At 47.5% G+C, this 23,687-nt stretch overlaps 1 protein-coding gene across 1 annotated transcript in view; it reads left to right on the top strand.

Moving 5' to 3' along the window:
• Positions 1–23,687, top strand: part of DAZL (deleted in azoospermia like) — a 113,549-nt gene that overhangs the window by 65,862 nt on the left and 24,000 nt on the right. The window contains exons 4-9 of the mRNA XM_044295520.1: positions 298–349; positions 3,709–3,772; positions 3,848–3,981; positions 6,062–6,133; positions 6,228–6,275; positions 20,410–20,508. Coding sequence (XP_044151455.1) covers positions 298–349; positions 3,709–3,772; positions 3,848–3,981; positions 6,062–6,133; positions 6,228–6,275; positions 20,410–20,508 — 469 coding nt within the window. The remainder of the gene's footprint in view (positions 1–297; positions 350–3,708; positions 3,773–3,847; positions 3,982–6,061; positions 6,134–6,227; positions 6,276–20,409; positions 20,509–23,687) is intronic.

Consider the following 23,687-nt stretch of genomic DNA (forward strand, 5'->3'; position numbering starts at 1 on the left):
AGGGAGTTGCACAATTTTATATCTATCAGTTTCCCCATCTGTAATTTTCAGTTCTCACTTAGCTAGTAGGTGGTGACTAGCTGCCATGATGTCTCCAATAGACTGCAAATGGTGGAATAAAAAAGTTTTGCTCTCCAGCACCACCATATAGGACTTTATAGAGAAGTACTGAGCAGTATTGATGTGAATAAAGCACTTGGGCATAGACAGACAACTCACTAAGAAGATAGTGGGGGCTAAAATCGGGTTTGCATAATGTGCTTGCTTTCATTCAGCTTGATTTTTATCTCTTCCTAGATATGGCTTTGTTTCCTATTGTGACGATGTTGATGTCCAGAAAATAGTAGAAGTAAGTATGCTTTACTACAATGGTGCAACTAAAAAAACATTTAGTAAAAGGTTGGCCACTTTCTGATTAAATTTCTGAACGGCCATAAACAGATGTTTATTGGTGTATGAAGGGCTTAAACTCCTCTCCGCAGCTCCTCAATATTGAAAGCCTCTCATGAGATGGTTGCTGCATGCATATATCTTATAGATGGCAGTGGTCATACGATTTACCCAGAGACTGCTTCCTTAGCATCATCCTCTCAGTTCAGATACAGGTAGTGTTTACACACGTACCAATCCCAGGGGCAACATTGGGGGTTTAGGTTGAAAGCTGATGTAAGGAATTAGTCAAATGGCAAATTAAAGGGGCTTTCCATAATAATGTAGGATAAAAATGCGCCATTTAGTCTTGATGGGCTCCTGCACTGTATTTTCACCATGCTCCATATACAAAGTCCTTTCAGTCACAAGCATGTGCAGTCATAAAAGCCATATTATAACTTGTGATAATGAGCAGAGATGCGCTACTCACTGTTCTATCAGTATAAAACACCTTTTATTATCCAGAAGTGCACATACTCTGTCGGGATAGACTTAGACAGACATCCTGTACAAGTCTTCAGCATATCCTCATCACTCGTGCTGTTACTATGATACCATAGCCCCTTAATCATTCATGTTTAAGGAGCGTGGTCTTCGAGATATTGCGCACGATGAGGATATGCCAAAGACTTGGCATTCTCCGTGATTGCTGTCTATATGTGAATCCCAGCTTGGGAATATGTGCACTTTTGGGTAATAAAATAAGGTATTGTTATACCAATGGAGCAGTGAGTAGCGTATCTTTGCTCACCATCATAAGTTACGATTTGGCTCTTATGACTTCACATAGTCGTGCTTTAAAATGACTTTCCAGCCACTTAGAGGACCGTTCACCTCACTAGCTTCATGCATTTCATATAGGGGTGCACCGAAAATATCGGCCGAAAATGAGCCTAATCCATTTCGGCCGATATTTGTACATATCGGCAGAAAATAGCGGGGAGGGACTGGGAGGAGGAGCTGGGGGCCGGTGCGTTCACTGTGCTCCGGCCCCCAGCTCCAGTAGTTATAAAATGTGTACAATTAATAAGGATTCTATTCATGAGGCCCCCTCTGCAGTAGAACATTCAATATAGCCACATCCTACTCACAGGGCTGTTATCTTAATGCTGGCCGACCGGGCAGACGAGCAGCAGCGTCACGACTGACGTCATGTGCCTGGCCTACTTTCTGAATGAAGGAGGCGGCGCAGGCATGTGACGTCAGTCGTGACGCTGCCGCTCGTCTGCCCGGCCGGCCAGCATTAAAGGGGTTGTCCAGGTTCAGAGCTGAACCTGGACATCCCTCCATTTTCACCCCGGCAGCCCCCCTGACATGAGCATCGGAGCAGTTCATGCTCCGATGCTCTCCTTTGCCCTGCACTAAATCGCGCAGGGCAAAGGCATTTTTCTGAGTTCCGGTGACATATCGGGCTCTCTATGGGGCTGACAGGCAGCCCGGTGACGTCACCGGCACTGATGGGCGGGATTTGGCTCTGCCCTAGCCAGTAAAATGGCTAGGGCAGAGCTAAAGCCCGCCCCTCAGAGCCGGTGACGTCACCGAACACACTGCTGGGCAGAAGTTACCGCCCGGCAGTGTGTTATTGAAAACACAAGAGCCTGTGCCCTGCGCGATCTAGCGCAGGGCACGGGAGCGCATCGGAGCATGAGATGCTCCGATGCCAGGCTCAGGAGGGCTGCCGGGGTGAAAATAAGGGTATGTCCGGGTTCAGCTCTGAACCCGGACAACCCCTTTAAGATAACAGCCCTGTGAGTAGGATGTGGCTATATTGAATGTTCTACTGCAGAGGGGGCCTCATGAATAGAATCCTTATTAATTGTACACATTTTATAACTACTGGAGCTGGGGGCCGGAGAACAGTGAACGCATCGGCCCCCAGCTCCTCCTCCCAGTCCCTCCCTGCTATTTTCTATTAATTGTACACATTTTATAACTAGTCTGTACTGGAGCAGCAATGGGGGGGGGGGGGGGGGGGGGTCTGTGGATGGCACTTTTATGAGGTGGGGGGGTCTGTGGATGGCACTGTTATGGGGTGGGTGGGTAATATGATTTATTAAATTCATGAAAAAGAATTATTAAGAAAATCATTTTAAAAAAAGTATTTTAAAAGGTATTTGGGCAAAAAGGCGGTTTCGGTCAAGGGGCATCCTGAATTTTCGGTTTCGGACCAGAATTTTCATTTCGGTGCACCCCTAATTTCATATGTAATAAAAATTCTGGAGCATTTATTGTTATCACTGTATGCTGTGCCATTCCTTTATTTCTACTAGAAGTTATGAATGAATTGCTAGCAGTCTGCAGTAAGGGGACAGAGGAGCGGTAACCAGTTGGGGTTGTGTACCTTCTCAGTCTGAGAATGTTTAACGGACCAGCAGGTGTGAACCCACTATTGCCACTGACTGGCTACTCACTGGAGGGGCGTAACTAAGAAACACCTGGTTTTCACTAGCGCCTCGTGTGGTGAGGATAGACTTGAGCCATGGTAGTTTCCAGGGGCGACGCCAAGAGTAACATCAAATCAGTGGCAGCTGGTCAGGCATAACAGAACATACCAGCAATGGTACCACAAGTACAAGCAAAGACAGCAGGTACAGAATCGGATACAGATTCAGATTGAGTAGGCATTCCCCCTCCAGGGAACAAGCAGTAAAACATTGCCAGATAGGACTAGGACAGAATACATAACGGGCGCAGTTACATAATGGCAACCAGTGAACATACAGAAACTGTCAAAGGGGTACACACACACGGGCAAGGTTCACACCAGACACCGCAGGCAGCCAAAAGCAACCAGCCTACACAGGACACCGCAGCCAGTATGCAAACGTCGTGCAGACAGCCTGCACGGCAATCCACGTCACGGTGGACCGTACTGTGACACAATGGCAACACTAACTGAATAGAGCGAGTCTGTGCTGGGACACCCCCCCCCCAACTAGTTACCACCCCTCTGTACCCTTACTGCAGACTGCTAGTAATTCATTCATAACTTCTAGTAGAAATAATAAAGGAATGGGACAACATAGAGCAATAAGAAAAGATGCTCCAGTATTATTACATGGGGAATGCATGAAGTTCTTAAAACAGGCATGTCAGGAGTAATGCCAGATCCTTTTTAAATTTCTTTAAATCAGAATAGTGTAAAATAGTAAAAGTAGTAACTCTACTCCCTACTACTCAAGGTTCTGACACTTCGGAGTCCCCCTCCCCCTCTATGCTTCTGATCATCTGATATTGAGAGAACTCCTTGAAGTAATGACTCTTTTTACCCTTTAGTCACAGATCAATTTTCACGGAAAGAAACTGAAGCTTGGACCAGCCATAAGAAAGCATAATGTGTGTAAGTATATCTTTGCATCTTATTTTGAATGATTTGAGAAGGTGGAAATGAACTGTGTTGTTTCTCTGCTTATAGGCACCTATGTACAGCCAAGACCAGTTGTCATTAACACTCCTGCGCCTCCCTATCCCAGCATGTGGAGCCCTCCTGTATCTGATCCATATATTCAGCAGGCACCAGTTTTTAGTCCAGTGACTCAGTATATGCAGGTATTTAACCTTAGAACTGAAGAAGATGCCAGCAGTTAAGCGAATTTCTGGTACATTTCTTCTGCCATTATTCATTCAGTTGGTATATTAGGGAGGGCGACCTTGCTTTTGTAATTGGTCACTGGGATGCTGCGCACTGTTATATCCAGCCGAGAAGCTGATCTTAAAGAGAACCTGTCACCATGAAATGCTGTGCAATCTGCAGGTTATACAGCAGGAGGAGCTGACCAGATTGAGATATATTTTTGTGGGAAGAGATTAAATAAAACTTGTAGTTTTATACAGTGAAATTGTTGCTGTTTCTGAGCTCAAGATTGTCACTTGGCGCCACGGTTGATGTAATGCCACAAGTGGCGCATCTTTCCATTATGGATGGTGCTGTGGATTTCCATATACATGTGGATGGCATATACAGTACCTGTGAATTTTTTGCATTGCATCAGCACTGCAGAGTTGGCTGTCTATTTGCAGCATGATGAGCACTTAGGGTACTTTCACACTAGCGGTTTTCTTTTCCGGTGCTGAGTTCCGTCCTAGGGGCTTAAATCCGAAAAATAACTGATTAGTTTTATCCTAATGCATTCTGAATGGAGAGTAATCCGTTCAGGATGTCTTCAGTTCAGTCGTTTTGATTGATCAGGCTTTTCAGAAAACCGTAGCATGCTGTATTTTTACCTCCGGCCAAAAAACCTGAACACTTTGACTGAACGCCTGACCAGGCCTTTTTCCCATTGACTTGCATTAACGCCGGATCCAGCGCAGTGTGTTCAGTCAAACCGGATCTGGTTTTTGCATGTTAAACCTGAAAAATTTGAAAAAAAGTTAAAGTCCATAAATGGCGGATCAGTTTTTTCCAATGCATTTTTTTCATTGTGATCAAAATCCTGATCAGGCTTCAAATGTAATCCGTTTTCACACTTTTTTCCGGATCCAGCGGGCAGTTCCAGTGTCGGAATTGAATGCCGGATTTAAACAACGCTAGTGTGAAAGTAGCCTAAGAAGTTCTTCCACTTGCTGCCCACAGTCTGTGGAAGGGGTTTGGTCTTTTTGCAGCTTCCATATTGTACACGCATCTTAGTGTGCCATCAATGAGGAAGGAGGTGTCTGCCTCCGAAATGACAGTGCCCCAGAGCTTATAAAATATAAAACCAATTGTCTGGTTTCAGGAGGAAAGCGAACAACCCTGGGGATCCACCTGCAGTAAGGAACGAGTAAGTACTTATTTGACAAATCACACAATGCCATTCCGGTTCTTCTGGCTGATGTGGCTACCTAGATGCAGCGATGACGTCACATTGACAAGAAGTGACTGATGCAATCAGTCACTGGCTTTGTTGGATAAACTATTGACGTCACCACTGCAGCAGTGTGAAGAGTCTGGTGGCGAGAATTGGAGCCGCGTTGTAGGATTTGTTCATGTAAGTACTTACCAGTTTCCTCCTGAAACCATACAGTGCTTTCTACTTTCACGTATGCGCTCTTGGTGTCCGGTTTTGAGATCCGGCAGGGGATCTCAAGACCACAGCAAAAAGACATCTGTTTGAATCATACAAACGGCTGCATCAGTTCAGAAGGGATCCAGGTTTATTATATCAAAAATGAAGAAACTGGATCCAGCACTAGAATCGTTGTAAGTAGATAGGTGCCGAATCAGTTTTCTTGTGTCTGAAATACCCCCGCATCTGGCACCATTGATTTGTATGGTTTTCGCATGCCGGACACAAAGCCGCAGCTTTCAGCAGTTGTATCCAGTCACAGAATGCAGCAAACTGGAACGGAATGCATTCTGGTGCTCTCCGTGTCAGTTTGTTCCGTTTTGTCCCCATTGACAATGAATGGGGACAAAACTAAAGCGTTTTCCTCTGGTTTTGAGATCCTCTGTCAGTAGGGGCAAAAGGTGTCTATATGTACGGTATGTGTAGTGACATCTAAAAAATAAAACCCGGTTGAGCAGTTGTATTGTATGTTATCTAACGATATGTAATATTGAATCGTGGTAGCAGGAAGTGTTCATTCAATTCACATGTACAATGCCTTAGGGTGATCCTTTGTGTGTTCTAAAGCCATTTTTATGTTCTAGACTTGTCCTTACCCAAGCAACACACAGATCATGTATCCGATACCAGTGGGACCCGGATATTACCAATACCAAGTAAAGTGTCTATTTTAAGGGTATTTGTAACTTCTACAACCTATAATTTATAAAAAGATATAGATAAATCGTTTCTTTTTTTTTTTTTTTGTAGGCACCACCACCTCCGCAATGGCCTAACTTTGTCTCTCCACAGGTTGATGTAAGTGTTTGAATATTGGTCAGATTCTGGTCGTATGTTATGGCAGAGCAGAACCAACTGGTTACTGCCTAGGGCCTACACCGCGACTGTTTGTAGCGCAACTGATTGCTTTTTAACTGTTGAACTATAGCTGCAGCCCACAAGATTGCATTCAACTGAATACATTCATCTGGACTACAGCTGTAGTTCAATAGTTAAAATCAAAAAGTTGCAGTGTAGTCCTAGCTTAAAGCTTCCCTATGCTTTCTAGAGTGCTGCCACTCTGTTTATATTGCCTTTATGTGAAAATTACACCATGAAATTCATGTTTTGTTTTTTATCGTATTTTACAAGCTTATTGGTGGTGCTTTAGTTGCATGTTTTTCTAGCTTGTTCTTCAGACTTTTTTGCCCCTAAAGATAAGCCTGCGGGGAAAAGCCCTGACTCTGCTCCTCACCCCGAAGTGAGTAATTCAGGTGGTGGCTGCCTCACTATTGATTGGCTGTGGGTTCATGGAGCTTAGCTTGAATGGTGGGCGGTTCCCCCTCCTTACCAGTGCTCCATATGGGATAAGTATCAGTAACGCGAGACTGAGTCTCATGCATGCGCCATTGGTTTAAATAGCAGCCTATGCAGAACTGTATTATAAAACAAACTTGGATTAATTATGGATTCTGGCACAATCGATGAATCCGGGTTTGGATTAGTTGTGTAAGGCTCCATTCACATGTCCGCAAAATGGGTCCGCATCCTTTTCGCAATTTTGCGGAAAGGGTGCGGACCCATTCATTCTCTATGGAGACAGAATGTGCTGTCCGCATCCACATTTGCGGATCCGTGCTTCAGTTTCCGCAAAAAAATAGAACATGTCCTATTCTTGTCCGCAATTGCGGACAAGAACAGGCATATTCTATTATGTCAGCAAAATGCGGAACGCACATTGCCGCTTTCCGTGTTTTGCGGATCCGTGTCTCCGCAAAACACATTGCGGACGTGTGAATGGAGCCTAACGCAGTTCTTCATGTGCCGCCACTTTCAATAATGGCACATAGTCTCGCATTACTGTTGGCCTTCTTCATGTGGCCTTAGTGGAGCTCACACATTCTATTACAGGTGGCAATCAGGAACTCAAAAAATGTCACAAAAAGCCAACATATTCAGATTCATCCAAAAGTGGTAGAATCCTAGTCTACCAACACTAATGCAAAGTTTCAGGTAAGTGAAACCATGCATGTGTTTAACCAGTCTGCCTCACAGGTTGTAATGTACAAACATGGTGCGTGCAGCAGAATTTACTCCTCCCCAGTCTCTGCCTTGCCCTCCCTCCAAGTCTCTTGCCTCATCGATAGGGCAAAGGAAGAGGCTGGGGAGGAGTAAAGTGAAAAGAAGGCAGAGCAGGCTGGGCACCTACACACTGAACGCTTCCCCTGGGCTCTTGCGAGTGCTCATTTGCATATGAATTAAAGCAGGACATATTTCCTCCTTGCTCACCTCCGCACCCCCACCCTTCCTCCCTAGGGTCATGCTCAGAACCCTTCCTCCCTGAGGGGGGGGGGGGGGGGGGGTCGATCAGTTATTCGGACTCTGAAATGAATCCGATTCAATCTTCCAAGATTGAGTCCATGCTAGCCAGCAGTACTGGTTGCATGCATTACCCCTTTCCTTAAGCCGCATTTGCACTACTACTGGATACAGTACTTACCTTTATGTATTACCTCTTTCCTTAGGTGGACTAACCACACTAGCACTGGTCTCAGTGCCAGCCATAGGCGGTCCCCCTTCTGTAGGTGGCGGAATTGCAGTTCCACTGGGAACAGTACTGTCCGTATGCATTAGCCTCTTTTCATAGGTGGTGTTATGGCATTATCACTGGTTGCAGTGTTTACCGTATGCATTGCCCCCTTACATAGGTGGAGGAATTGCACTTCCCACCAGGTACAGGACTCATCATATGCATTACACCCTTCCATAAGGGGCGTAACTTCTCTACCATTGGATTCAGTTCCTGCCGTGTGCATTACCATAGGTGGTGTACTTGCACTACCTTGGGATACAGTACTTGCTGTATATGTTTCTCCCCTTCATAGGTGGAGTGAGTGCAGTGCTTACCGTAGGCATTACCCCCTCCATAGGTGGGGTAATTACACTACAGTTGGATACGGTTCTGACCATCACACTACCCCCTTCCTTAAAGGGATTCTGTCATCAGATTTGTGCGCTATAAGCTAAACATATGGCCATGTCGGTGCTAATAACATGTATCCTAAACTGCCCTTATTAAACCTGCTTGTGGCTCTATTAGCCCCAAAAAATGGTTTTTATAAGCTGTCACTCGCCTACCTAAGGTGCCCAAGGGGTTTTACGTTAATCCAGGGTGCCCGTCTGCACCCCTCGCCGTCTGGTGCCCAGTGCCACCTTCCTCACCTCAGTGCCATCTGCCAGATCCTGCGCTTGCGCACTAGGCTCAGCCTGATGCGCTGCGGACTCCTGGCAGCGGCTTCGTTGTTAAACCTAAAAATGATTTAAACAGCAGGTCATTTTCTGAAGACACATTCCCTTTTAATAACTTTGGAATGCTTTTACTCATCTAAGTCATTTTGAAAATTTTTCCTCCTGACACATTGTACTTCCTGACACATTATATATAATTAGCTATTTTCTAAATTTAACGTTTCTCTTGTTATGCAAATAATGATATTTACCACATGTCTACTTTACTTTATTTTGGCATCATTTTGAATGTCATTTTAGTTTTTTGGATGTTTGAAGGCTTATAATGTTAGAAGCAGTTTTTTTTAAATCAGATAATTTTTATTGAAGTAAAAGTAAGTACAAATGTATTCAAAAAATACAGTAACAAAATCCCCCATAACCCCAACATTATAGGAAAAGAGCAGCAAATCTAACATAATAGTTAGATACATTAGAATATGTGCAAATGCACAAATCACAGTAATGAATTCAATAGTGGAGACAACGGAGACGTCGGCAGACCCGCAATACCAAGCCCATAGACAGACTAGCCAAAATGACAACAATGGTTCAATAGCAAAAGTAAGAGAAACAACATTGAACTCCCCCCACATTTTCCAATGAGTGACATGTACGGTCAATAATCTTGGCCCCAGTATTCAAGAAAAAGGAGATATCAGCACACTCCCTGTACACCTTTCTTTGACCGACAGATAAACATTAATAGTTGCAAGCACATAAACGCCACCCTTGCTTTAAGAACGACCTAGAACAGTCCAGCTACCACAGTGCAAGGACAGCCATTGACTGCACACTCCTGATTTGTCTATCCACGGTCCCCATACGGAGTTGAATTTCGACAAACAGTTTCTCTTCAAATACGTTCCCCTTTCTAGCCGTATAACCACATTCATCCTAGCCACAAATTCAGCAAAACTAGGAGGAGACGACTGAATCCATTTAGCAGCGATGGTTTTCCGAGCTTGATACAGGATTCTGTTGATACCCATCTTAATGGGTGGTTGCAAAGACTCAGAGTCAAATAGTCCGAGTATGCACATTCTTGCATCTAGTGTATATGTAGTGCAGTATATTTTGTTAATCAGTTTTATTATCTTAGACCAGTACCTATGTAGCGTGTTGCGTTGCCAGATCATGTGGAACAGCCCAGCGTCTTCCGTCCTGCATTTCGGACATAATGAGTCAGGGCAACACCCTATCATCTGCAAAAAGAGTGGCGACCTGTATACTCTATGCAAAATAAAAATCTGGGACAATCTAGCCGCCTCACTCATAGACTGTGTTGGAGTTAACTCCAATACCTCTACCCACTGAGCATCCGAGATCGGGCCCACATCTTTCTCCCACTTGCTCTTAATTAATAGTGGATACTTTTCCAGATGCCTTTCCTGCATTGCCCCGTAGGCTCTAGAGATCCCTCCTCTGGAGGTCCCCACCACCACCAGATTGGACAACACCTGATGGGAGGCGAGGACCAACGGTCCAATTTTTACTTGTGAGCTTAAGGCATGTCTAAGCTGTAAGTATTTGTAAAATTGTCTGGAGTTCAACTCAAACTCTGTACATAATTGTTCAAATTGCTTTAACACTCCCTAGGAGTACAATTGACCCACATTCCACAATCCCTTGCGCTCCCAACTTTGGAAACCTGACAATTGAGACACCTCCTTCAGATTGGGATTGTTCCATATTGGCGACAGATCTAATAATCCTGCCACATTTAAAACCTCCCTAGACTTAGTCCACACAGTTCGCATCAATTAAAAAATCGGGAGATCCCTTACTGACACTGCCACCTCCTTTTCTAATACCAGTATTGGGGGATTTCAACCAGCGACCCACTTAACCAATTCTCCACTTCTCCCTGCCCACACTATATTCCCCCAACCTTTAAAATGCTGTAGTTGAGCTGCCAAAAAGTAGAGATAGGGGTTTGGCAGAGCCAAGCCACCCATGTCCCTGCCTCTCTGTAGGATTTCGTACCGGATCCTACTGCGCTTGGCCCTCCACACCAAAGACCGGAAAATCTGCAGTATTTTGTGAAAGTGGTGCTGGGCTATCCAAATTGGTGAATTATGTAGAACATACAATAGTTGTGGCATAAAAATCATTTTGATAAGATTCCCCCTGCCTATCACCGACAGAGGAAGTTTGTTCCATATAGCTGTTTTCATTTTAAATTTGGCCAGTAATGGTATCAAGTTATCTACAATATATGCCTGGGGTCTAGTGGAAACCTCCACACCAAGGTACTTAAATGACGATACCACTTTAAGTTTAATGTGATCCAAACATAGAGATTGAGGCAGAGGGGACAGCGGAAGGATGACAGATTTATCCCAGTTGATATATAGACCCGACTGTCTGCCAAAGTCCGATATTAAGGAAATAATTGGGTCTATCGATAAAGCCAGATCACCAATATACAGAAGCATGTCATCCGCGTATAGCGAAATTCTTTCCTCCACCTCCCCTCTCCCCATGCCCCTAATCAATGGAGTAGACCGCATCATACAAGCCAATGGTTCAATTACAATGGCGAAGAGGAGGGGCGACAGAGGACAGCCCTGCCTAGTTCCCCTCTCCAACGCCATCACAGGCGAAAGTTTCCCATTTACCCTGAGTCGGGCTCTTGGCTGGCTATATAGTAGCTGTACCCATTTGATGTACACTGGGCCAAACCCCAATTTCGACATGACCGCCCACAGGTAGTCCCACTCAACACTGTAAAAGGCTTTGGCAGCGTCAAGCGAGATCACCGCTGGACATTCCCCCACTGATAATGTCTGTATCTGCAGATTAAGGAACAGCCGGCGCAAGTTAAAGGAAGTGGCCTTTCCTGGCATAAACCCGCACTGGTCTTCATGAATAATATGTGAGATAACAGATACCAATCTATTAGCCAGAGCCTTAGCCAATATTTTGACATCTACTGTGAGAAGGGAGATGGGCCTATACGAATCTACTTTAGTAGGGTCTTTGCCGGGTTTTGGAAGAACTACAACTATAGCTTCTCTCATGGAACTCTGCAGCACTCCAGTCTTATAAGAGTCCTGGAACACCGATAAGAGGTGCGGAAGGAGGACCTCCTGATGTTTTTTGTAAAACTCTACTGGCAGCCCATCACCCCCTCGCGCCTTATCATTGGGCATAGACCTCACTGCCAATTCTAATTCCTCTAGCTGAAGATCTCCGTCTAGCATCTTCCTATGGTCATCCGTCAAACATGACATCTGAACCGCCTGCAGATAGCAATCTCTCTCTCCCACCATAACCTGAAGCCTGGACCTGTAGACCTCCGCAAAGTGTGCATGAAACACGCCAAGCACCCTCTCATCACCCCCCACCAGAGTCCCCTGCGTATCCGTGATATTAGGGATACATGAGGGGCCTTCCTGCGCCCTGATGACTGTGGCTAAGAGGTGACCAACCTTCTCTCCTTCCATATAATATTTTTGTTGTGTGAAGAACATTTTCTCTCCCGCCCTATGAGTTTGGTGCTCTTTTTAATAATTTCTGCGCTTCTAGCCAACTTGCAGCATTTGCCTCTGTTGGATTATCCACATACACAGCCTCCGTAGCTTGAACTCTATTGGAGAGCTCAATATGAAACGACCTGCTATTAGTTTTGTGGGCACTAATCAATTTGATATAAATGCCTCTTATATAGGCTTTCATGGTTTCCCATACAGTACTGGGGCTGGCTGAGCCAGCATTAATAGAAGCAATTTTTAAAATAATCCTCTGATGCCTGTACGGTCAATCTGGAGTCCAGAGATGGCCACATACTCTGGAATTTAGGGGTCATAAACCATGGGGGGTTGTTTCAGCTTCTCTCCTGGGGTGTCTCCTTGAGGGTCCCTCAATACTGGATTATGCGGAGGAAAGGGAAGTGTAGAGTAATGTGGCATCCCCTTGTCCCTCACTGGCAGCGTAGTTTCAGAGGCACAGATGGCGTATGCCTCCTCAGCTGAATAGACTCTGGGATGAATGGGCCAATTTTGAATTTTTTTGGGGTGTGTGTGTGTGTGTGCTTTAACACGTGTAGTGTGTGTAATTTTTATTTTACTCAGAGGGATGTGTTGTATGTAGTGATTCTAAACGTGAAGAGGCTTGTTATAGATTGTAGGAGAAATATATACATATATAGTGGTCCTTCAAGTTACAATGGTCGGTGGAACCAATTAATATTGTATGTTAAAACCATTGTAACTTGAGTAATTTTTTTCAAAGCCCCAAAATGTCATCCAAGATGAAAGAAAATGTGGATTTAAGAAAAATAAGCAGATAACTTAAGACAAAACAAGTCCTTACATATAACATCCAGGAATAGCTGCGAACCTGCAACTAATACAGCAATTTAACCAGAGAAGTGGTCTTGATCTGAGTCAGAGACATTGTATGTGGAGTCTGGTTTCAACTTACAATGGGTCAGAAAAGATCATTGTATGTTGAAAATATTGTATCCTGAGGCCATTGTATCTTGAGGGACCACTATAATTTATATGGAGGTATAGATATAATGGTCGTATAGATACAGTGAGGAACAGAAGTATTTGAGCACCCTGCGATTTTGCAAGTTCTCCCACTTACAAATCATGAAGGGGCCTGAAATTGAGAGACAGAAGAATAAAAAATAAAAATCTGGAAATCACATTATTATTTTTAAAGAATTTATTTGTCTTGCATTGCTGAACATAAGTATTTGAACACCTGAGAAACAGCAAGAATTCTGGCTCTCAAAGACCTGTTACTGTGCCTTTAAAAAGTCCACCTCTACTGCACTCATTAATCTAAGGCCCCATGCACACGGCCGTGTTTCACAGCCGTGTGCATGGGGCCTAACTTAGTAGCACCTGTCTGAGCTCTTTAACCCCATAGGGACACAGCCTTTTCTCGTACATTCCATTGGGGGACACAGATCATGGGTATAGCTTAGAGGTATTACTAGGAGGGACACTATGCAAAAACGAAGCTCCTCCTCCTCGGGCTATACCCCCAGACACCTCCAGGAGGACTTCAGTCTTTGCTTAGTGTCCGTCCAAGGAGGTGACGCTTATTCTTCTCCTGTTTGTTATTTTTTTCTGTTTTTCAGATGGGGACGCAGGTCAGCATTGCGCTTTCCTGGCCCCCGTGGAGTGTCTGCCACCGTCTTTCGACGTGTTTTGGCTACCTCCCATCCCCCCACAGAAGAAAAGTGGATCCAGGCTCAACATGTCAGCTCTGGCATCCCACCAGCTGCTGGGACGACTGGATAACAGCTTGCTCTGCTCCTGATCTTTGCAGCAACTGGTAGGAGATCTTTTACTGTGGGGTTCCATCATGCCAAAGCCTGGGGCACTTAAATCTGCCAAGGCCTCCTCTCAGGCTCTTTTGGGGTCATGCAAGGTGTGCCTTCTGCCTTTTTCTGCCTCTGGCACCTGTGACTCGTGCCCTGCTCCTGGACAGGATCAGCCTCCTTCTCTTGCTCAGCCCAGTCCTCCCTCTGCCCCTGCGGAACCATGTCTAGTGCGGCAGCGGAACTGGCCCTAGTTGCCAAGGCAGCCATGTCCTTCATGGAGCGTATGGCAGCTACTACTCCAGTAGCGTCCACCGCTCCATCTTCTCTCAGTGATTCTCACAGGGGGCGTCTGACGTCTAAGAGGCAGCGTGAGCGGCAGCATTCCTCGTCGGATGACTCCGCTTCTCCCCCACGCCTTGAGGCATGCCCGGTTGACTCTCCCTCTCGTGGGGAGCGCAAATCTGAAGAGGAATTGTCCAGATCGGACGAGGCCACGGAGCGGGAACCCCTGCCTAAGCTTTCCACCATCTTATCCGAAATGGTGGAGGCTGTCCGTGACACTTTTAATATCCAAGGAGATTCCACTCCCTCCACTAGTCGGGAGTTCTCCCTCTTTCCGCCTAAAAGGCCCGAATCCGCGGTGTTCCCCGTTCATGAGGAATTCACAGCGGTCATATCAAAGGCTTGGGACCAACCCAATCAGAAATGTTCGGCCACCAAGCGCATGGATACGCTTTAACCTTTCCCCTCTGACTTGGTGGAAAAGTGGACTTCTTCCCCTAAGGTAGATCCTCCGGTGGCCAGGTTAGCCAAGAACACGGCCCTTCCTGTCCTAGACGGTTCCTCCCTGCAGGATGCGGTGGACAGACGCCTGGATTCACTTTCCAAGTCCATCTTCTCTCTGGCAGGCACTTCCCTGCGACCGGCTTTTGCGTCGGCTTGGGTTGCCAGAGTCCTTACGGCGTGGTTGCGGCGCCACCACCAGGATCTGACGGAACAGGGCGCCCCTGCAGACACTTTGGAATTTATTCTCCAAATGTCTCAGGCTTCTAAATATCTCTGTGAAGCTTCAATGGATATCGGTTCCCTATTTGCCCGTATTTCGGCCCTCTCGGTCATTCAGCGTAGAGAGGTTTGGTTGAAGGTGTGGGATGCTGATGCTTCTTCCAAGCGTTCCCTCGCTAACCTTCCCTTTGAAGGATCTAGGCCATGGGTGTCAAACATGCGGCCCGCAATGAATATCTTTGCGGCCCGGCAAAGATATTCATTGCTCTGGTTACCTGGAGGCGGGCGGAGATGAAATAAAAGTCAGAGGCGGTCTAGGAGCGGTTGAAGGATGGCGGTTGTCATCGATACCGGGTTTTCCGTTTTTTCGATACTGGGCTGCGCTTCTGCGCAGTCTAGTATCTCTGAACATGAGCGCGCTGCTATCGGCGCGCTCATGTTCTCTCAGCAGCACAGGGAGAAGGAAGCTGTCCTCCCTCCCCCTGTGCTGCTGCCACCAATGAGAAGAGAGGGGGGGAGGAGGGGCGGGCGCACTGAGACACCAATGATAGGACTATTCCCATTTCCCACACAGAGCGGCGCCCAGCGATGTCCCAGCACTCACCATTAGTCCTGGGCGCCGCTCCGTTCGCCCGCAGTGCCCCATTACTGTCTCCTCTCCTGCTGATTACTATTGGAACGATGGGAGGAGACATCAGCTTCACTAGTGGGCATTCCTTCTCCCTGCGCTGCGATTGGACAGCGCTACAGCCAGGAAGAAGGAACACCCACTAGTGAAGCTGATGTCTCCTCCCATCGCTCCGATAGTAATCGGCAGCATGTGGAGCAGGAGACACTAATGGAGCACTGCGGGCGAACGGAGCGGCGCCCAGGACTAATGGTGAGTGCTGAGACATTGCTGGGCGCCGCTCTGTGTGGCCTGATAGTGAAAGTCTTTAACACAATACAGGAGGCGGATGCCGGCAGCATAATCGCATTGCCGGCACCCTGCCGCTGACAGGGAGCTGCGATCAGAGGCAGTTAACACCTTAGGTGCCGCACCTGAGGGGTTAACTGCTGATCTGCCAGTACCAGCCTCCTGTATAAAGGGGTAATTTTTCATTGGTGGTGCAGTGTGCACTCAACCCCCCATCCCATTAAAATCATTGGTGGCACAGTGCGCCAGCCCCTCTCATCCCCCCCCCAGTATTAAAATCATTGGTGGCAGTGGCCACAGGGACCTCTCCCCTCCCCCTCATTGGTGGTGCAGTGGCAGCTTCTGATCGGAGCCCCAGCTGTGTAAGCCTGGGGCTCCGATCAGTTACCATGGCAGCCAGGACGCTACAGAAGCCCTGGTTGCCATGGTAACATCCCTGATGCTGTGTGCACAAGGCACAGAGCAGCAGGGGCAGTGTGAGGTCCTATTCACCCTGATAGAGCTGAATAGGACAAGGGATGAAAGATCCCAGGTTCTCGCCCCTAAGGCTACTTTCACACTTGCGTTCAGAGCGGATCCGTCTGAGACTTAAATTTAGTTTTTTTGGCCCATGTTAGCCTTTGAGTTTGACATGCTTGATCTAGGCTCTTTGGAGCCCAGTTGGACGAATTAATTTCCCAGCCCTCTTGGCGACCACGGGCACAGTCAACCCGTCCCCCTGCTCCCAAGCAGCCCTCCCCGTTTGCTCTCCTTTCAGCAGGTCTGGAGGGCTCACGTTCAGGACGCCTGGGCTCTGGAGATTGTGACGTCCGGTTACAAATTGGAGTTCGCGTCCAGCCCGCCGGAACGCCTTTTCCCGTCTCGCGTTCCGGGGGATCCAGCCAGGGCCTCGGACCTCCTTTTGGCGGTCTCCTCTCTTCTGGACTGGGGTGTAATTTTTCCCGTTCCCCCGGAGGAACAGGGAACAGGTTTTTATTCAAACCTGTTCGTCGTTCCGAAGAAGGAGGGGTCGGTGCGCCCGATACTGGATCTGAAGCTTCTGAACAAGTTTCTAAGGGTGCGGAAGTTTCGCATGGAGTCCCTTCGCTCCGTTATTGCTTCTCTGCTTCCGGGGGAATTTCTCGCGTCTGTGGACATTCAAGACGCCTACTTACACGTCCCGATTGCGAAGTCTCACCATCACTTTCTGCGTTTTGCCATCTGGGGTCGTCATTACCAGTTCGTCGCCCTGCCTTTTGGGTTGGCGACCGCCCCTCGCGTTTTCACCAAGGTTTTGGCGCCTCTCATGGCGCTTCTTCGCACCAGGGGCATCTCGTTGTTGCCCTACCTGGACGACATCTTGATAAAAGCCCCGTCTCTTCCACAGGCCGAGGACAGCGTCCAAATTACCGTTCAATCTCTAGAACGGTTCGGGTGGCTGATCAATCTACCAAAATCCTCTCTGCACCCTTCCCAGAGACTCTCCTTCCTGGGGATGATTTTGGACACCTTGAGTTCTCGGGTGTTTCTTCCGGATTCCAAGTCCTCTCAGATTCGGAGGGCGGTGTCGCTCCTTCTACAAGCCCCTCGTCCCACCATTCGGGAGTGCATGCGGGTTCTGGGCCTTATGGTCGCCTCCTTCAAGGCGATTCCGTATGCCCAGTTCCACACTCGACCGTTACAACAGTGAATTCTTGCCCTATGGGACAAGACCTCTCGGGGTCTGGACACTCCCGTCCGCCTGTCCCGGCACGTTCGGTTGTCTCTCCCCTGGTGGCAGGCCTCCCCGAATCTCTCATCAGGGAGGTCCTTCCTTCCGTTCTCCTGGACGATAGTCACCACCGATGCCAGCCTCATCGGTTGGGGAGGCGTTCTCCAGAACCTCACAGTTCAGGGGGTCTGGTCGACGGAGGAATCCCGTCTTCCGATAAACGTTTTGGAACTAAGGGCGATCTTCAACTCCCACTGGACTTCCCTCCTTGCGGCTCGGCCGGTGCGTGTTCAGTCGGACAATGCCACGGCTGTGGCCTACGTCAATCATCAGGGCGGAACGCGCAGTGATGCAGGAGGTGGCGAGGATCCTCCTATGGGCGGAGTCTCATGTTCCAGTGTTGTCGGCGGTGTACATTCCGGGCGTCGACAACTGGACGGCGGATTTTCTGAGCCGCACCAAGGTGGATCCGGGAGAGGGGTCCCTACATCCGGAGGTGTTCGAGGACATCTGCCGCCGATGGGGCCGTCCAGACGTGGATTTAATGGTGTCCCGGCTAAACAACAAGGTGCCGGTGTTCCTGGCCCGCGCTCGGGACCCAAGGGCGTGCGGAGTGGACGCGCTGGTGTCTCCTTGGCAACGATTCGACCTCCTCTGTCTTCCCTCTACTTCCTCTGTTGCCGAAGGTGCTGCGCAAGATCGAGGCGGAGGGGATACCGACCATTCTTATCGCTCCGGATTGGCCTCGCCGCGCCTGGTTCTCCAACGTCGTCCGAATGCTAGCGGACGTTCCGTGGCCTCTTCCCGACAGAGGATCTTCTATCTCAGGGACCGCTCTTCCACCAGAATTCACGTCAGTTGCGTTTAACGGCGTGGCTATTGAGACCTACATCCTGAGGAAGAGAGGCTTCTCTGATACAGTGGTGAGAACCATGATCAGAGCTCGAAAGCCGGCTTCTTCGCAGATCTATTATCGCACCTGGAGGGCCTATCTAACCTTTTGTGAGAAGTCGGGTTTTCCGCCGCTTCGTTTCTCTGTTCCGGTGGTGCTGGCCTTTCTACAGTCCGGCGTTGAGGTGGGGCTGTCGCTCAGTTCTTTGAAGGGTCAGGTTTCGGCCTTGGCGGTCTTTTTTCAACGGTCTATTGCCTTTTTTGGGGCCTGTGAGAACCTTCCTGCAGGGGGTGGCGCATTCGGTTCCTCCGTATGTTCCTCCCTTACCCCCCTGGGATCTTAACCAGGTCCTGCGCGCCCTTCAGGAGGCGCCTTTTGAGCCTCTGAGGGAGGTCTCTCTAGTCTTCCTCACCTGGAAGGTGGTTTTTCTGGTGGCCATTACCTCCATCAGGAGGGTTTCGGAGCTGGCCGCGCTTTCCTGTCAGGAGCCTTTTCTGGTCTTCCACCAGGATAAGGTGGTGCTACGGCCGGTTCCTTCTTTTTTGCCCAAGGTGGTTTCCCCGTTCCACCTTTACGAGGATCTTGTCCTGCCCTCTTTTTGTCCTTCTCCGGCGAACCCCAAGGAACGTGCTCTCCACTCCCTGGACGTCGTCAGGGCCCTGAAAGTGTATCTGGGGGCCACCGCCTCCTTTAGTCGTTCGGACTCCCTCTTTGTGGTTCCCGAGGGGTCTCGTAAGGGTCTGGCGGCTTCCAAGGTTACTGTGGCGCGGTGGATCCGTTCCGCTATTGCTGCGGCCTATCGCGCTCGTGGTCAGGTTCCCCCGTCGCGGATCACCGCTCACTCCACAAGGGCAGTGGGAGCTTCCTGGGCCAGATGCAATCGCGCCTCCACCTCCCAGTTGTGTAAGGCTGCCACTTGGTCGTCCTTGCATACGTTCACAAAGTTTTATCAGTTGCACTCGCTGGCCTCGGCTGATGCTGTCCTCGGGCGCAGGGTATTGCAGGCCGTGGTGCCCGTTTAACGGTTGGACGTTTTTTCTCCTGGCGGTGTTGGTTTTTCCCACCCCATGGACTGCTTTTGGACGTCCCATGGTCTGTGTCCCCCAATGGAATGTACGAGAAAAGGAGATTTTTGTGAAACTCACCTGTAAAATCTTTTTCTCGTCTTTTCCATTGGGGGACACAGCTCCCGTCCGCTTTTTTTGTTTAGTTGGTGTGATGGTTTCCATTGTGGTTTTTTCAGTTCTCCTTCTCCTACTGCTTTTGCAACGACTGAAGTCCGTCTGGGGGTATAGCCCGAGGAGGAGGAGGAGCTTCGTTTTTGCATGGTGTCCCTCCTAGTAATACCTCTAAGCTATACCCATGGTCTGTGTCCCCCAATGGAAAAGACGAGAAAAAGATTTTACAGGTGAGTTTCACAAAAATCTCCTTTTTGCTTTGTGCCAGTCATCTAATAAACCTTATCTCTAAACTACTAAGAGGTCAAGAAAAATTATTTAGGCTATAATTAGTGTTTATAAGGTCAGAGAGCAGAGATAAGGGGTCATTAGCTCCCCAAATGATGGAAAAGACAGAAAATCCACTACTACAGCATCTCAGCTGTGTACACAAAAAGGATTCATATTTTTTTTAATAAAGACCAATAAAAAAAGATTTTGGTTCAAAATAAGTAAAATGCAATACTAAGTTGCCCCCAAAAGTGTACATAGCCTTTAAAAAGACTTTAGAACAATGACTTGAGAAATAAGATAAAATGCAAATCTCCAATAAGGAGCTGTAGACAGCGGTTTTAGATTTAGCTATTCGTCAGTGCAGATGATTTTGGTGAATTGCATTTGTTTTATTTGACAGATCTGTTCAAATTGCTTGCATTTACAGGCTTCGGCATGGAATACAGGTAATGAAGTTACTAGTGAAATTTTGCCTGCCGAAATTTTGTCAATCCAGGAGCAACCTGTTTCAACAAGTCCACAAAAGGTAACATTGGCATTTTGCAGAGTAAACTTATCATGAATGTTTTTATCCTTGTATTTTTTTCTCTGCATTATTCTTTGCTTTCTTCAGAAAACATAGAAATATTTGCTCCCCCTTTTTTTGCATCCTAGCTTGGTCAACTCTATATAAATTTTTAACCCTTTGATTGTACAACTGGTCATGTAATCTCCAGTCAGACCATGTCCTTCCCCAGAGCAGTGCATGCTTTCCTGTGTAAAGCCAGGTTCACGTTTACTCTTTGAACTCTGACAGTCTGTTCTGGTGGCGGAACAAACTGCCGGAATATACTGTATCCGGCGTCCATGCAGGCTTTCAGCCAGACAAAAAGTACTATACGCAGCATTTTTTGTCCAACCTAAAGCCACCATATATACCGGAAAGCAGCCAGTTCCTATTACAGTGAACGGGCATCTGGCTATGCCAGAAACGGTGAACTCCGGTAGTCTGTTCCTCCACCAGAACAGACTGCCAGAGTGCTAAGCACATATGTGAACCCAGCCTGTGTGGCCAACTACCTGTGAACTGCAGGATTACATAATCACCTATTAAATCCTACTTGGCAGCTCTCGGACACCACCTGTCTCCACCCCCTTTTTTCTGTGCATGTCCCTGTGTGCGTAGTACTGCTGAAGATACCAATTCTGCCTTACAGTTCTGGAATGTATTGGATAACACTGACCTAATGCTGTCACAGTTATCCAATAAATTCCAGACCTCTAAGGGTTACATAGCTTTATAAATTGGTATAATGCTATGTGACCCCAGCAGTGCTAGGATTTCAGGACGGGAGCTGTGTTATACTCATGCTCTGGGTCCGGAGTGTCAGTGGGTTGCCAGCACCCGGGGCAAGCCATGTATTGTGCCCAAGCCCCCCACCCCCAACCTGTGGACACGCCCATTTTTGAGATAATGTAGAAGATGTCATCTGCAGTCATATGTAACACTACAACACAGTGATAAGTACAGATAATGTAGTAGATGGATGTGAGGCCCCAAAATTCAGAACACGCACAGTGTGAACTGAAGTCTGGGGCCAGGATGCGGCAGGGTGGGCCATATTCTCAATCCAGATATGTGGATGGACATTACATACATCGCTACAAAATATACAGTAGAATACAGCACCACATACCTCATCCATCCAGTGACATCTCCTGTGATGTAGACTCTCTCTCCTCAACGTCTTCATTCAGAGAGAAGACCGCCATGATACCTTCTTTCAGCCGCTTCTCAGCCTACAGAGTTTCACAGAAAACATTTTGATTCCTCACTTTACGATCATCCTCTACTATCATTATATAGAGGGGGGCCATTATATATACTAATAATACAGAGGGGGCTATTTTATATACTAATAGTACAGAGGTGGCCATTAGATAGATAGATAGATAGAGATAGATATATATATCTATCTATCTATCTATCTCTCTCTCTATATATATCTATATATATATATATAGGACCGCCTAACGCAGATGTGCGGTCCGGAGGTGGCAGCCCTGCGCTCAACGACGCATATACGCGTCATCTCGTGAGGGCCGGGATTTCCTGTGAACGCGCGCACACAGGCGCGCGCGCTCACAGGAACGGAAGGTAAGCGAGTGGATCTCCAGCCTGCCAGCGGCAATCGCTCGCTGGCAGGCTGGAGATCCGAATTTTTTAAACCCTAACAGGTATATTAGACGCTGTTTTCATAACAGCGTCTAATATACCTCCTACCTGGTCCTCTGGTGGTCCCTTTTGTTAGGATCGACCACCAGAGGACTCGGGTAGGTCAGTACAGTCGCACCAAACACCACACTACACTACACACACCCCCGTCACTTAAAAAACCCCTGATCACCCCATATAAACTCCCTGATCACCGCCCTGTCAGGCTCCGTTCAGACGTCCGTATGATTTTTACGGATACATGGATCGGATCCGCAAAAAGCATACGGACGTCTGAATGGAGCCTTACAGGGGGGTGATCAATGACAGGCGGGTGATCACCCATATACACTCCCTGATCACCCCCGTCATTGATCACCCCCCTGTAAGGCACCATTCAGACGTCCGCATGATTTTTACGGAACCATGGATACATGGATCGGATCCGCAAAACACATGCGGACGTCTGAATGGAGCCTTACAGGGGGTGATCAATGACAGGCGGGTGATCACCCATATACACTCCCTGATCACCCCCCTGTCATTGATAACCCCCCTGTAAGGCTCCATTCAGACGTCCGCATGTGTTTTGTGGATCCGATCCATGAATCCGTAAAAAATCATGCGGATGTCTGAATGGAGCTTTACAGGGGGGGTGATCAGTGACAGGGGGGTGATCACCCCCTGTCTTTGATAACCCCCCTGTAAGGCTCCATTCAGACGTCCGCATGTGTTTTGCGGATCCGATCCATGGATCCGTAAAAATTATACGGATGTCTGAATGGAGCCTTACAGGGGGGTGATCAATGACAGGGGGGTGATCAGGGAGTCTATATGGGTGATCACCCCCCTGTCATTGATCACCCCCCCCCCCCCCCCCCCCTTCCTGGTAAGGCTCCATTCAGACATTTTTTTTTGCACAAGTTAGCGGAAATTTTTTGTTTGTTTCTTCTTACAAAGTCTCATATTCCACTAACTTGTGTCAAAAAATAAAATCTCACATGGACGCACCATACCCCTCACGGAATCCAAATGCGTAAACATTTTTAGACATTTATATTCCAGACTTCTTCTCACGCTTTAGGGCCCCTAAAAAGCCAGGGCAGTATAAATACCCCACATGTGACCCCATTTCGGAAAGAAGACACCCCAAGGTATTCCGTGAGGGGCATATTGAGTCCATGAAAGATTGAAATTTTTGTCCTAAGTTAGCGGAAAGTGAGACTTTGAGAAAAAAACAAAAAAAAAATCAATATCCGCTAACTTATGCAAAAAAAATATAAAAAAATTCTAGGAACTCGCCATGCCCCTCATTGAATACCTTGGGGTGTCTTCTTTCCAAAGTGGGGTCACATGTGGGGTATTTATACTGCCCCGGCTTTTTAGGGGCCCGAAAGTGTGAGAAGAAGTCTGGGATCCAAATGTCTAAAAATGCCCTCCTAAAAGGAATTTGGGCCCCTTTGCACATCTAGGCTGCAAAAAAGTGTCACACATGTGGTATCGCTGTACTC

The sequence above is a fragment of the Bufo gargarizans genome, chromosome 5 (assembly GCF_014858855.1).
Source record: "Bufo gargarizans isolate SCDJY-AF-19 chromosome 5, ASM1485885v1, whole genome shotgun sequence".
NCBI classification, from domain to species: domain Eukaryota; kingdom Metazoa; phylum Chordata; class Amphibia; order Anura; family Bufonidae; genus Bufo; species Bufo gargarizans.